This window comes from Tetrao urogallus (assembly GCF_951394365.1).
Source record: "Tetrao urogallus genome assembly, chromosome: 5".
In the NCBI taxonomy this organism is placed as follows: Eukaryota; Metazoa; Chordata; class Aves; order Galliformes; family Phasianidae; genus Tetrao; species Tetrao urogallus.
The window spans coordinates 46190516-46205992 of NC_136818.1; the positions used below are offsets into that span (position 1 = coordinate 46190516).

A 15477-nucleotide genomic window follows, 5' to 3' on the forward strand; every position below is an offset into this window, starting at 1 on the left:
ACCAGGATGGCTCAACCATGACCGTAGTGCTTGCAAGGCACCATCAAGGACATTGGGCTGTCCCAGCCACCACACAGAGCCCGGTGGCAGGAGAGACCCACGTGCTGTGGCCCCCATCGCATCCCAGAGCGCTCAGGCTGCTGACCAAGCCAGCAGGGCAGTGCTTTGGCTCCAGAGTATAGCACAGCCCTGCAGATGTGGGTGTCCCGCTGGCAGGTGCTTCTTTCTGGTGGGCTGAACCACGGTAATGCAAACCCAGTCCCACAGGAGGCTGCTCCCAGTGAGGAGCTGAGTTCCTCTTATCTCCAAACTGAGTGCTCAAGGCAACTGCTGAGGTCGCTGTGTTCCCCCAAGGCCCAGACTTAACTACATGGCTCTAATTAATCCCTTCTGTGCCAACACCCAACCGCATCCTCACTAGATATTAAAAACCCACTGCAGTACAAACCAAGCCTTTAATGGGCTGCTGCGCTTATCTGCTGTCCCACCAGGCACTGGTTATGGATAAATGGTGCAGACACCCTGCCCTGACACTCACCACACCATCCAGCCCCATGCAGCACAGAGCACATGTGTCATCCCCTGGCACCTCCTGCTCTCCAGCTTGGGGGCACTCACCTGGCTGGGGGTGGGTGAGGACACGGCCCTGGGTGCCTGCCTGCACCAGCATTGCTCCATCAGGACGAAGGCAAAAACGCCATCATGGTAGAAACTGTCCTGGGAATGTGGGAGGTGGGGCCTCAGCACAATTTGAGCCATAAATAATCTCCCTACACAGCAGTTAAGGGAACAACTGTGTGGGAGTATCTCTTGGTAAAAAAGATGCTCAGGGAAAAGATGGTCTTGAAGAAAAGCAGTTGTCAGGGTCTGGTTGTGGGGTGTGTGCTGCGGTGAGCTGATAGGCTCAGACCCGCAGGGAGGAGAGGTTAGCCTTGAAAAAGGCAGCCCTGCAGGTCACTAGTGTGGGCTCCTAGCAGGCAGCACATGGCACAGATCCTTGGAGCTGCTCTCCAATTGCAGCAGTATGGAGTGATGCCCTCTCTCCTTCTTTGGATTCACATGGAGAAAGGCAAAAGGGTGCAAAGAGGATCAGCCAGTGGATGCAGGGACTGTTTGCTGTAGAAGAGGGACGGCGAGCCCCAGGCATGCTGCCTAACAGCAGGGAGGGAGCGTGGGCACATACGTAATTGTGAAAAGTGTGGAAACTGAAATATCAGATGAGGAGGAGTAATTACAGGTGTAGTGACAAAGCTGAGCATCCAGACCAGACACCAGGCAGTCTTCCAGTTGCCCACCTGGGCTTTGCTTTACTTTGATTTGATTGTAGGTTTCTTTAGATCTCACCATTTTAACCCTAACTGTAGACTCAGATTGTCTATGGTAGAAAACTGCGAACAGTCCAAAGTCTTTGCAAGGTTGCAGGCAGTTGGCCAGTGAAGTGCTCAGCCACCACATCAGGGGACCATCTTAGAACCTGTAACAGCCTCCTATCAACAGAGCACATCACCCAGACTACCCTGAGCCTCAGCAGGCCTGGGAAGCTCTGCCATCCTCAGAGCATGCCTTTGACATGGAAATAGCTGCATTAACAGTGCAAGAGCAAGCCAGGGGTCACAGGGGAAAGGACTGGCCCAAGCTCCGCCACAGACCAGGGAACCAAGGCCTAGGCTCCTGGCCTGTGGGCAGCCCTCCTATCCACAGGGCTCCTTCCCTGCTGGCCCCAGTGTCCCAAACATGAGATCAAGAGCATGCCACTGTGCTGGGCACCTCACACACAGACACCAGCAGAGCTGGCTGATGTTTGTGTGCTTCAGCAGGACATCCATGAAGATGACACTGGCAGGATCAGCCCAAGGCCTGGCTCCCAGCAGCCAGACCTGTGTGCTGACAAGGGAGGCACAGGAAAGCTGCAGTGACCATTGTCAGCTAATCTGCTCCCTCCCCCTGGCTCAGCCCACTCCTCGTCACCAGGATCAGCTCAAGGCCTGACGCAGAAAGCTGTCCCCTTGCAGGGCATCAACAGCACTGGGTGACAGCAAGCTCACTCGTGTCACCCACTAAAGGACTGTACTCAGCTGTGCTACACACAGCCCTGTGGTCCTGCAAGCACTGTGGCATTCAGCCCAGAACTGCTGCTGAGCAGGAAGCTTCGGAGTGTCCAAAATGGTATCTTACATAGGGAACAGAAGTGAAGGGCAGGGGCCTGGTGAACCATAGGGTGCAATCCTCCAAAGAAAAGGAAGCACCCCCAGCTCACTTTACCCATCCGACCAAGGGCAGCCACCTGGCCAAGGGCAGCCTCCAGCCCAGAAGCTGGAGCTCTGCATGACACCAGGCACACACCATGCCAAGGGGATAGCAGGACACACAGCCCACTGTGTACTATCAGAAAATCATCAGGCCTTTCGTTCTCCAGAAGCAGTCAAGACAGTCTTTCCCACTTGCTCTTTCAACTCTAGGGAGCAGCAGTGACCCAGGGAGAGTTTTAGCCAAGGCCCAACCTGTACCACATACAGCACACCCCCACAGATACTGGGTGGGACCTACCATTGCTGCAGGCCTAGGCAGGAAGCTCTGTTGGACATCTTGATGGTGTGCTTCAGCATATCTCCTGGCAGCACTGCATCACTTGCAGACAGCCTGTGTACAGGAAACAGAACAGTCTAAGCATTTCCCAGCTGTCCACAACTCCTAGTGTCTTCATACCACGTGCCATGGGCAGAAGGTGCAGATGAACCTGCCTGCTAACTGCCCTAGGATGTAAGTCCTGGGAGCACCCATACACCCAGTGGCACTAAGCCTCCTCTGGGCCTCCTCCCACCCTTGCCACAGGCCCAGGGCATGCAGCTGAGACCAAGGAAGGACACTCAGTCATACTTCTGCCTCTGTTACATCCTGCGGTACTCAGACTGCATCTGTGTAGCTCTGCTCTGAGCCCTGCCACCAGCAGGCTCCTAGGAAGTGACTCAGCCAGCCCCATCTAGCAGAGTGAAAAACACCAGCAGAGGTTGAAGCAGGAGCAGCGTGGCCTCACTTGCCAGCCCCACATACATGCTGCTTGGAGAGGACCACAAGCATAGCACAGATTGGTGAGTTTGGCACGAGCCAGGGCTCTTGGCCAGGGCTCCTGACACCAAGGTAGCTGCACAGGCCAGCAGTAATGGAGAAACAGGCATCACCTCCAAGGCAGAGCAAGGGGTTCCCTGCCAATCGCCAGTGAAGAGCCAAGAGATGTGGCACGTGGGACCTCCTGGGCGCAGTGATCCCACACCTGCAGTGAGAGCAGTGCCATCCATGCCCATAGGGCAGCACTGAGGCAGAAAGACCTTTCCCCAGCCACCCTCCTTGGCAAGCAATGAGCGGGCTGTGAAGGGAAGGCAAGATCTTCCTTCCTGGAGAATTTGGGACCGCAAGGGAACAGCCGCTTCGGTTCCCACTGGAGTTGTTATGGCAACGGCAACGGGAGCGGCTCGGGCCCCTCTTCGCGGGTCCGGAGGCCGCCGGTGGCACGGACCCGCTCCTCCCTGGGGACAGGGCGGGGCGGGACGAGGCGAGGGCGGCGGCGCCGGTGGGCAAAGTCCTACCGGTACGGGCACCAGGCGGAGAAGCCGGGCCCAGCGGCTGCGGGTCGGGGTGCCGAGAAAAGAAGAAGCCCGAGGCTCGGACTCTCCCGGAGGCCAGAGGAGGGGCCGGGGCGGGGGCCGGGGCCCGGAGGCGGCGCCGTCGCTCACCGGCTGCGGCGGCTCCCAACGGGTCCCGGCTCCGCGTGGTGCTGAACGGACAGCGCCCAGCGCCGCGCATGCGCACGGCCGCCCGCTAGGGGCAGGGGCGTGCGTGGGGGCCGCCAGTCGGGGCGGTGCGGGGCTCCGGGAGCGGTGTGCGCCTGGGAACCGTGTAGCCGCCGGGCCGGAGCAGCGGGCGTGCTAGCCCGTGGGGAGCGGGATCGATGGGGACCTGGGGTACGGGCGTGCGAAAGGGAACCGGGACAGCTGCGAGGCTGGAGCTGCTGCTGTGAGCTGGGCACGGGGACGGCCGGCACCTGGAGCACTTGTGCGCGGCTGCATCGGCCCGCTCCCCCCGGACCGTGCCCGCGGGCTCCCGCACCGCCTCCCGGCAGCCATGGGCGGGGGCTGGGGGAGGGGCACGACGCCGAGAGGCGGGGCATGGCGTCAGGGGGCGGGGCAGTGGTGGTAGGACGTCACTGCGGGCACCGGTGGACAGCAGGAGGCCCGTTCGGGTGCAGCCGGTGTGCTTGGAGTTCCGGAGGGAGTCCCGCTGGGTCCGCAGGTACTGTGGCGGGGCCGGACCGAGACCGGGCGTCCCGGGACGGCTCTTGGTGCTGAGGGTGTGCGGGAAGGTTTATGTCGGGCCGCCGCCGTTACCGCCTCTTCCCGGGGCCTGTAGGCCCCCGGGACTGCCTCGTCCGAGGTCCCCTCGTCGCGGGGCTGGAAGCGGGGCCGGGGTGCTGCGAGACTCCCAGCGCTGCCCTGCGGGGCGGCCTCTCGCTCCGCCGAATGCCGCAGGGCCGGAGTGCAGCGGAGTTATCGCGGGGCGGAGCTGCTCGGCGCAGGAGCCGGGTGCGGTCCCAGCGCAGGCTCCAGAGTGGACTGGTGGGGCCGGGGCTCCTCGGGCAGCTGGTGCGGTGCCGTGCCGCGGGGCGCTGCGGGCCGGGAACGCGCGTCGGAGCCGTGAGCTGCCGCGCTGGGAGCCGGCGCCCCGGAAGGTGGTTGCCCACTCCGTTGCTGCGTCTCGACCTTTGGGCTTAGCTGTGAGGGACGCCGCTGAGTGTTTCCCTCCGTCCGTTCCTCCCAGAGACGCCCGGCTATAGCTGCGGGGTGGCGTCGACTGGCTCCCGCACAGCCTGGCTCCCTGGCGGCCGACGATGAGTTTGACCCCTTCGAGGGGATGCCTCCTGGACCTGCCCTGGGAGGACATCTTGGTCCCACATATTCTCTGTCATCTGCCGCTGCAGCAGCTCCTGGGCCTGCAGAGGGTCAGCAAGGCGTTCCAGGCTCTTGTCCAGCTGTACCTGGCCAACATGCGATGCTTTGACTCCAGCCAGGTATGGGGTGGCTCTGGGGCTGGGGAGCTGTCAGTGTGCTGACGTGGGAAAACCTGGCTGCGAGGGGACAGGGAGGTTTCTGCTTGCGAGCTTGGGCTGGTGGCTTGTGTGTCTGGCTGGGCAGATGGGCTTGGGGAGGAGGGGTGATGATTCAGGGCCCAGCAATGCCACTTCTGCCTTTAGCGAGAGGCGTGGGGAGGAGTGAGCCTGGAAACTCCACCTAGACCATTATGGGGCAGCGGCTCATGGAAATGAAGCCAGCTTCAAGGTGGCATGGCCTGATGACTGTCACCAGGGGTTATGCAATGGAATGGGTTTAGCAGGAGATGAGGGATAGCTTGTGCCCATTCTGGGAAACATTGTCTGGGACCTGTGCAGTGGTGGCTACTGCTCTGCGAAGACCCAGTGGTCTGCCATAGAGGTTTTGGAGAGCTTCTTGTAGATGTATAAATGCAGAGATGGTGAAGGAGGAGAGAGTATCTCCCAGCTTGTGGCAGCAGCCTTGACATGAGGTGCTCTGTGGAGAAGAGCTAGGTGACGGTTTGCTCTAGGACTGGGAGAGGGTGGCTTTGGTCACCTTTGTGTCACAGTGGAAAAGAAGAAGGGAATGGGACTCTGGGAAGTATTAGGCTGAGCCATGCCAATCTGAGGTCCCTGAGGATGCCTCACTGTTACTGGGTTCCCCATGCAGATTGGCTCGGCCGTCCCTAGAGATGCTTTCCTCAACCTGCTGAAGGACAACAAAGTGCTGCAGCAGCTGGCGCTCCAGAACTGCTCTGACTGGCTGACGGATGGGGAGCTGCTCCCAGTCATCATGCAGAACCACCACCTGCACCACATTCAACTGAAGGGCTGTGCCCAGCTCAGCTGCCACGCACTGATGGTCATCTCGCTGAACTGCCCCAACCTGCGGCGGCTCTCCCTGGCTCACTGTGAGTGGGTGGACAGCCTGTCCTTGCGCAGCCTGGCCGACCACTGCAAGGCGCTGGAAGCTGTGGATCTGACGGCCTGCCGGCAGCTGAAGGATGAGGCCATCTGCTACCTGGTGCAGAAGTGCAGCAGGCTCAAGTCTCTCTCTCTAGCTGTCAATGCTAACGTAGGCGATGTGGCAGTAGAGGAGACTGCCAAGTGCTGTCCTGAGCTGGAACACCTGGACCTCACGGGGTGTCTGCGAGTCAAGAATGACTCTATAAGGTATTGAACGATGTGGGAAGTAGGGTGCGGAAGGCAGGTGTCCAGGGTGGGCAGACGAGACCTTGGGAGGGGAGTCTTGCAGCAGAGCCACTAGCAGGCCCTCTGTGCTACTGAAAGCAAATTTCCCAGCATGTTGTGGAAGGTACCTGACCATGTCCTTTTGATTCTCTTGGACCACCATGGTGTTGTTTTCAAAGGATGGTGTGTGTGTGGCTGCTGGGAGCGGAAAAGAGGTTATGCTGACGAGTTATGCATATGGGAGTCTGGCATGCAACTTGCATGTGCTCTGTCTTGTCAGGGTTCTGGCTGAGTACTGTCCCAAGCTGCGCTCGCTGAAGGTGAAGCATTGCCACAATGTGGCTGAGTCCAGCCTGAGCGTTCTCCGAAACCGTGGAGTGGAGCTGGATGTGGAGCCTCTGCCGCAGACGGCTCTTGTTCTCCTGCAGGACATGGCTGGCTTTGCCCCTTTCATTAACCTCCAGATCTAGAACTGCTGCTGCTATTGGGGGGGTGGGGGAGGGGGCAACATGTCACTGAGATCCCTGGTGGACGCTGGAACTGGTTCCTGCTGAGATGTGCAGAGGGAGAAGTCGATCCTGTTGGTGAGGCTGGCCCAAAAGGGGCTCACTCTTCTCTCTGGGGCTATTTAACAGCCACTGCACGTTTGTGAGTGAGCTCTGTGTGTGCCTCCTGGAGAAGAAACTCCCTCCGAAGCAGAGTGAAGACAGTGAGGAACTTGCTGAACAGACCAGCTAATACACAGGATTTATTATTTGTCATATTTTAAATTTTGAAGTTGCAGTTCTCCAAAGAGCAGGAGAATGTTTGAGGACCGTGGACTGTCACCTTCTGAGGAACTTGTGTAGGACACGCCAGCATTGCTGTTGAGAACAATCCACGCTAGCTGGAGTAGTAAGGAGAAAAACTGGCAGCCCTCATTCTGGCAGGTGAGCTCTGGGAGGAAGGCAGTGTGAGCCCAGCGTACATGTGCAGACCTAGCACCCTGCTATAGGCACTGGGTTAGCACAAGACAGTAATTGTTTTCTAGGGGAATATGTTCCTAACTGCAATTCCAGTAGAGGAAAAGCACCAAACCTCATTGTGCTATTGCTGAGAGCAGTTGGTTCTTGCTATTTGTTTCTTCCAGATTATGATTTACATCTCTGTAGTACGCAGACCTGCTCCTACATCCTGCTCCATGTTGCACAGCTGTAGGCTTACTATCCAATAGTGGCTAGAAATGGCAATTGCCAAATGACCTGGCCATACTGTCAGCTGGAGTTCATGGAGTGCTGCAGGTTGTGCTGGCAGGGAGAGCCCAGCTCTTGTTTAGAGTCTAACCTCATCATCTGCATCTAATAAGTGGTCAATCAAAGAGTAGCTACTTGTAGTAAGCAAGATGAAGGTAGTGATTAGGAGACGACCCTGCTCCTTGAAGAGGGATCAGAGGCAGGGCCTGTAAAGCATGTGCATGCTTCAGCTGAAATACACACCAACTCACATCACCTTTATTAACACTTGCACTCAAAGCAACAGTGCACAGAGATTTCTAAAAAGCTTGCTGCAAAACCACAAGCTACATTTTTAGATCTAAAGTCCCGTGCAAGGAATAGCAGAGAACGCCCAGGCTCCCAACAACCATTATGGAGTGCCCCAGGGGCAGAAGCGCAGCTACACAAGGAGAGGAGACTTGACCTTATCAGCTAGGTTAGTTCAGGAAGCTGAAAGCAGTGTCCTGGCTCCTAGGTTAGTTCCAGTTAGTGTTGGGTAGGGGAGTCCCTTCATCCCCAGTGCCGCATGTCCATCCTCCACACCTGGCAAATGAGGGGAAGGCTGAAGAGAAGGAGGACGCGGCCATCAGTGGAACTTGTACTTCCTGGCTGGTTTGAGGCTGATGTAAGTTTTCTTCATCTCCTCACTTTCTGGCTTCTTTATGTCTTTGTACCTCTCTCCCTTCGTACTCACCACCTGGTTATCGATGTAGCGGATCAGCTTCTTGGGAGCCTGGAAAGACATAAACATCACATAAGGGCGACAAGCGTAAGCTTGTGCTTGGTGAATAAGGGAAAAGCAAGACTAGGTTGGGATGAGTACCAGTCCTTTATGTTGGGAGTCTTAGCTAAAAATGGGAAGAAAGCGGTCTGAGGAGGGGGCAGAGGGGAAAAGCTGGAGGGAGTAGGAACAGTGCTAGTCAGGAGTGCCAGATAATCACAGACCCTGCAGTAGCACCTCTTAGCTGACTAGTTCTCCTTTGAGACTACTGCTGCAAATTCCCTTGTGTGTTATGCTGCTATTTAGATGTGCAGCCTGCTCTTTAAACCTTGCAGCCAAAGACATTCAAACTCCCGGTGAGCTGGAACTGCACTATTCTCACCTCTTTCGGTGGAGCGGGTCGATGTGTTTTCTGATCTTCTGCACTATCCACCATCATGTATCTGAAACACAAGATGCAGTAAGTGAACACTGCAACATGCATTGCCTAGCACTATTCACAGTCTTTATCTCTAATTTCCTGTCTGGTTTGGGGCTGTGCAATGTGTCCTACCTGCGCAGACTGCAGTTAGGAGCACTTAAGATTCCCTACTGAATGAAATAGGTAAGAAGAGTGTCACCCTTCTGATGAGAATTCAGGAGAATTCTCATGGAATAGCTGGCCGTATGAATGGTATCAAAACCTTAGGCTGTTGAGAAAGCAGATAGCTTCCTTAAAACTGAGGGAGGTGCTGAGGTCGGCATGGTTTGCCATTAGGACAACTTTGCTCCTTTTCACTTGGTGTGATGGCAGCCAAAGGAAGAGGCCACAGGGCCAAATCTCTTCTGCCCTGAAGAGATGGTATGCCTTTCACACTCCATGTGCTACTTGACTAGGAGTCGAGTTTGAGCTGGAAGCAGCTTAATATAAGCATCATCTCACTCCCTATTTAGAAGGAACACCAGAGCCCAAGCATTTGCTTGCTGTACTGCTGAATTAGCATTGAGACTTCAGAGCTGGTCTGTAGGTGGACAGCACAGCTGACCACAACTTCTCCCTCAGTACTTAGCATAGTTGTTCCTGTGTATTTTCAGCTATGGCGATCTGCTCTTTGTACCTGTGCTTGAGTGATGTTTAAAGTACAGGATATTGCCAAAATGTCATTAAAGTTCCTAGGAACTTAACTATCAGCTGGTGTTGGCTTTTTTTATTTTGTTCCCATACATTTTATTCTGAAGCAAGCCTGCAATGGAAACAGGCACAGACAGGGATTGTTAATTTTATCTGGATGACATTCTGCTTTGCTTTTGCTTTCCTATACCATCAGTTGTTTACATCCTCAAGGAGTAAAACGGTGGAAAATATGATTGGATAGATGCATTGAATTTGTGTGCCCACAGGAGGATATTCATGAAAGCTGAGATCTTAAAGTGGATCGATTAAACCACACTGTGGGTTGTCTATTGAGAATTAAATGCGTTCGGAAATGAATAAAGGTAAACCAATGTAAAGCCACCCTCATTCCCTAGAAGTCCATAGGGAGACTTTAGAGGTTTCCTTAAATGCACTGAACTTGCACCTCCAGCAACTGAGATTTGATCTCTGTTGCTGTACAGTCTCTTAAAGATATCTTTAGACTTATTTGGACTGTCTCCAAGGCTAGAGGTATGAATGAGCTGCTGTAGTTCTTACAAGGCACCGTGTGTTACCTGAGCTGCAGTATGATGTTTGTGCCTTGAACCTTTAACTGGGACCTCAGATGACAACACTGTGATTTACAGTATACCTGTAATAGATTGAAACCTCACATAACCAGTGCTTTGACCCCACTGATGGAACTAAGCTGTGTGCCAGAGCTGTAAAAAGAAAACCTATTCTGCTTTCCTGTCTAATCATTATACTTGTGCTTGAATGTGTTTCAGATATACCCAGATAAGCTTCACACAGCATCCTTTCCAAACATCATACAGTCCAAGATCTTCATAGACCATGTTGTTATTCTGCCACCATACCTTTTCACAAACTGCTAACTCCTTCACTATCCAAATTCTTCTTTTCTGAGTACTTACTTCTGTAAGATAACCTGCTTTAGTTCCTCATGGTTGGGTGCTCTGCGGGGCCGCACCAGCTCCTGTGAAGAAACAAAGCAGGTGTTTGAGAAGCAGAACATAGAGGGTGCACAGCTGCCCTGCTTGCTCAGCTAAGCCCAGCTACTGATGCAGTACTACCAGCTCGTGGGGGAAGTGAGGTGCCAGACACAGCTCCTCTGGGCTGCTGGCTTGGTGTAGGCACAGCCTGTGCTTGGGGAGCTGACGGGGAGGGGGGCATTGTTTTGGATCTTTCTGGTATATTGCTGGAAGTGTAGAAAGCTCCTGCACTCACTTCCTATTCCAGCTGGAATATATGTATTTAAGCTCTGCTCACTGACCTGGTGCCACCCAGCTCAGAGTACAGTACCTTCACACTTGCACCTGCTGTGCCGATTTCCACCTTCTCTTCCACAATTAACTGCACTGCTTCTTCCAAGTTACCCAGGGCCATCGCTAGTGCCTTCTCTGCCTGGCTTACAGTACAGGCTGGGAACATCTCCAGTAGCAGCTCCACACCACCCTTCAAGTCATCGCCTGCCTAGTTGGAGCAAGAGAGACAGAGATCTGATTTTGCAGAGCAAAAGTATCACTGCAAAGTTGGGAAATTCAACTTGCTGTTAGCTGAAGGCTCTCTCTCTCATTATAAAGGTGAGTATAAATTCCTTTCTTGAAGCTAAAAGGACGTTGTATCCACAAGGAGAACGCACCCCTTAATCTATTCTCCCTGTATTTCAGTCTTCTTTGAAACAGGCTTTCTGTGGCCTGGTTCATCTGTGTGGTTCTGCTACTTATCTCCTTAGGAATAAATTTTCCGGGCACTGTGGCTCAAATGCTTGAACTCCTTCCCTTGCAAGGTTCTCTCTGATCACAAAGGGATGACACTCCTAAGCACAGGGACCTCTGGCTACATCAGAAGGAAGCACAGCAACAGCATTTCCTAGAAGGGCATGGACAAAATGATTGAACTGCAGAGCAGTAAAACACCAGTACTGAAGAAACAGCAAGCAGAGCTTGAGGTAAGGAGCTGGGGGGAGGTTTACTAAGCGCTGCAATGCTTGCAGCGTGGGTCATGCTGAATGGAGCTGCAGAACCAGGACTGCTGTGCTAATGACTCACTGTGGTGTAGCTCAGTATATAGAACACCTCATTGAAGGTGGGATGGATGTCTTCAGGACTGACACTCAGATATAACCACTAGATGCTGCATCACAGCTAGGGAGATAAACGGTAACCAAGTTCAACTGTGAATGGAACTGGGGGAAGTGGGGTGGAGCCTGGCTAGCTCCTGGCATCCTTACTGCACTCTAGGATCTCGGAGAGCGCTAAGACAAGCTTTCTTCTGCCTTGCTGCCTCAGGACTGGAAAGGATGAGTCAGAGTGACAACTTGTGCTCTTCTGGCAGCACATAACTTTCCACTTGAACACAGTCTTGCTCAGGTCATACAATGGGGTGATCGCAAGCTTCAACAATGCTGTGTCACAGCCTATGCTTGTGGTTCCCCTTGGAGCCAGAAAATGCCTTAGTTGGTACCAGTCGGCTAGTGCTAGGGATTCTGTCACCCTGCTCCACTGTGAGATGTACATACCTGGGCCCCAGCTCCGTCTGTAGGTGTGCACAGCCTTTCATCTTTGCAGACTCCAGCTCCAGGCTCCTGGCCTTTGGTCAGGTCTTCAGAGGGCACTTCTGTTCTGCTTTCCACAGCTTTTTGGCTAGGTTTTTCTTAAAGATACAGTGATATCTACTGAGGATCAGCCCCACTAAGTACAGAGCTCTGTGCTTTCTGTTAGTAGGAGGCTGTTAGTGCACTATCAGCTGAAGTGAATCTTCTCTTAAATGAAAAGACAGTGGAAAGCACTACTGTTCTTGTTGCCTTTGGTGAGTATAGCTGCAGCCCTACTCATACTGACCTGCAGGAAGGCAGTGCTATCATGCTGGAGTGTCTGAGCTCTGCATTCCCATGCTTTTCACAAGCAGTCCTACTCTAGCATTCTCAGGCCTCTTACATTTTGGCTGTGGGTATTTATGGTATTGTTATTAAGTGTCTAAGAATTTCCTGATGTTTGCTCTAAGTTTGAACCAAGATGTTATTCTGATTTTAAATCTAGCGAAATGCATTGGTGGCTCCCAAGCTGTGTATAACCCAGCACGCCTTGTGGTCAGGTTACTCTGATGCATCTCTTTTTATAGGCTCTTTCTGTGTCACTGTAAGAATTATTCCACCTCTTCTCTAACCTATCTGAAAGGCTACATCAGGATTCTTAAAGGGTAGGATGCAAGACACTAGAGCAGAGCAGTAAATTTAGTCAGTTTCAAGGTGAAACTCACCTTTGTTACGTGCTTCACCAAGCCTTTCTGAGAGAGAGAACATCATTTCACAAACATTCCCACTGCAAGAGACAGATGCTGAATAATTAGGGTGAGGAATTAAAGCACTAGCCTATCCCACTTGACTTACTCTTCATAAAGATATGAGGCTCGATGGGAAGCCCAGTTACCAAAACTAGCATTCCAGATAGCCAAGTATCTAAGCTGTTAACTATCCTGGGATTAGGATTTGTGCATTCAGACAAAGCCTAGCTTAATCATAATGGTACAGGTTCAGTACTAATACATCCCAATCTGGATATAAACAGGAATTCATGGTGCTGATGTGGTTGGGCCAGGCCCTCAGTGCGTGGCATGCACATACAGAACAGTAGCATTAACACACCTCTGAATTTCTGCAAAGCCAGGGATATATGCCTCCATCATTTCCACAAAGGTGTCCATGTCGAAGGTTTCCTCAGAGGACTCTGGTGAACCCAGCTCTTCCAGGACACCCGTAATGTAAGAGAAGAAAACTTCATCCATCCCACTGGAGAAAGAGAACACGGCACAAGTAAGCAGCATCAACAGGACCATATTCTTTCTCTCCATCTCTGTTTGCCTCTGTTGCATCTAATAGAACAGCAGAAGTGCCTATATGGGAAGCATTCATGGATAAATCCAGAAAACTTTGTTTGGTTCACCTTCCTAGGCAGGATTGAATGAAAGGCACTGCATCTGTCTAGATACTGCGCCCTTGAGGATACGTCAGCTGAGCTACCCAAAATATTCCAAGTGCTCAAATCCTGATTTTTGTGTTGTCTGGTGTTCTAGGTGATGTCATTATGTTTTATCAAGTTACAGCTTCCATGTGATGCAGTGTTCTCTGCTGACCCACTTGCATCACTGCTGCCAGTGGCTACATAACCGGCTGCCTCAAGGCAGCTGTATCTCTACATGTAGGCAGAGTTCAAAATAGGGAGAGCTGTGACATAGCAGTGTACTGCTTAGAAAGCCTTCTGGGATTGTTGTAGATGAAAGGAATTCCATATTCTAACATGTACTACTTGGCAGGAAATTAATCATCTTGGTCACCAAAGAAATGACATTGCTAGTCTGTAATGCTGAAACATAGTTCAAGGATTTACATCAACACCTGTACAAATTATCTGCATCCTGGATATGACTTAAAGAAGAGCAAGACAAAATGCAGGAAAACTGCAAATGTTGCACTTGAAATTTAGTACAATGTATAGAGGGACAATTAATGCAGAGTTCAAGCTAAAACAATACTCAACATACCTGAGGTCTGCAGCAGGGATGTGGGACTGGATGAAGCATGTCAGTGTCTCTCTAATGATTCTTTCAAGTTCCATGTCTACTTTAATCTTTTCTCTAAAAAAGAGGAGGAAAAGAAAATTCCATGTAATTTCATGTAGTAGATATCAACAAGATCAAAAGGCAAGTGTGCTCTTCCCATCAGAACAATTCATAAATTCCTCCAATGTGGCTTGTCACCCCTGGGTAACAGCAGTCAGAAACTGGCAGAAAGCAGTGTGAATATCCACAGGGAGTACCAGCCCAAAGAAGCCCAGCCTCCTAGGCATCTCCTGCTTGTGTTAATGCTAACAATATGCAGCTGCACTGTACATTTAAAATGTCCCTTTCAGGAAGTAAAGATAGAAATGCAGATATGCCCAGCTGCAGGACCTCAGAGACACCTCCTGAGCAGGAATGCTGTGCTGTCTGGCAGGGAAGTGGTGGCTTGTGGGTTTGTGTGCTCACTGCAGGAAGGGGTGGACCTTTCATCTGCTAAGTATTCAGTGCTGCTTGGACTCAAAAATGAGTGGGAAGAAGGGTAATGTCTCTTGGAGAAAGAAAAACCTTGCCTGGATTTTACAGGAAAATACCAAGCAGGGCACAAGCAACTAGTCTGCCAGCCAAAATATCAAAGGTCTCCAGGTCAGGCATGGAGTTGCAGTGGAATCCTGTCCAAACAGGAGTGTTGTTGTGCTTGGTAAATGAGCCATTCTACAGGCAATGCAGCTGCAACAAAGGTCACTTGATAACCCAAAGCTCTCAGGAGAGTTCTAAGAATCACAGAGCTCCCACAGAAATAAAGGCAGAGGGAGCTGCCCACAGTCCTCCTTCAGCTGTCAGACGTGGGCCTGGACTGGATCTGGTGGGGAAAAGCTGTTCCTTAGCCACTCCTTCACATTTGGGTCTAAAAAACTGCTGGGTGAACAAACTCCTGGTGTAAGCACAGAGTTCTTCCTGAAGAGGAAAACTAGACCTGCATATATAGAAACTGTCATTGGCCAAAGTTTCCAGGCTACAGAGGTCATCTGTAAACCCTTCTTTACATTTGACAATCACATCAGGCAACGAACACTGAGTTATCATTGCTGTATCACTATACAACCAACATACACATATTAAAACTCAGTGTGTGCATAGGAAAAGCCAGTGAAGGCATCACTGGAAAAGACTGTTTGCTATTTCTAAAAAAAGCTACTTCATAGAAGTACTTGCTCTCCTGTAGCTTCAGTTAGAGAACTCCCATTTAACAAATGGGAGTTAAAGAAAACAAATGTTTTTAGGTAGGAGCTCTTCATACAAAGAGCCCAAGTGAGCTCTTGTGCACTGCTTTTGTTTTTCATCCCTGCTGTAATCCTTTGCTCGCTTCTCTCAGTGTTGCAGATGTGACAGCCTGCAAGTGTGGCAGCTGGCTGTAAAAACTACCATGTGTTAAAGCATCTTCCTGTTGCTCATTTCTTGTTTTTTATTTTGCATGTTCTCTAGTGATGTGACAGAAATTAGGTGATCTTTGTTATCTTTGCAGCGTACCTGGAAA

General features: G+C 51.9%; 2 protein-coding genes across 3 annotated transcripts; one reads left to right on the top strand and one right to left on the bottom strand.

Annotated features, from left to right (window-relative positions):
* Positions 1-4882: 4882 nt before the first annotated feature.
* On the top strand, positions 4883-6744 carry FBXL15 (F-box and leucine rich repeat protein 15; the record flags this gene model as incomplete). Its single annotated transcript, XM_079535660.1, has 3 exons — positions 4883-5062; positions 5754-6256; positions 6555-6744. The coding sequence occupies 3 exons, from the start codon at positions 4883-4885 to the stop codon at positions 6742-6744; spliced, it is 873 nt and encodes a 290-aa protein (XP_079391786.1).
* Positions 6745-8113: 1369 nt separating this feature from the next.
* Positions 8114-13999, bottom strand: CUEDC2 (CUE domain containing 2; the record flags this gene model as incomplete). 2 transcript variants are annotated; one of them, XM_079536600.1, is made up of 9 exons in its annotated part: positions 8114-8260; positions 8631-8691; positions 10298-10359; positions 10457-10537; positions 10686-10856; positions 11905-12038; positions 12645-12706; positions 13030-13173; positions 13926-13999. In XM_079536600.1, 9 exons carry the CDS (start codon positions 13997-13999, stop codon positions 8114-8116), a joined length of 936 nt encoding a protein of 311 aa, XP_079392726.1. The 2 variants fall into 2 exon arrangements, with proteins under 2 accessions (XP_079392726.1, XP_079392727.1); XM_079536601.1 differs by lacking the exon at positions 10457-10537.
* Between the last annotated feature and the right edge of the window lie 1478 nt (positions 14000-15477).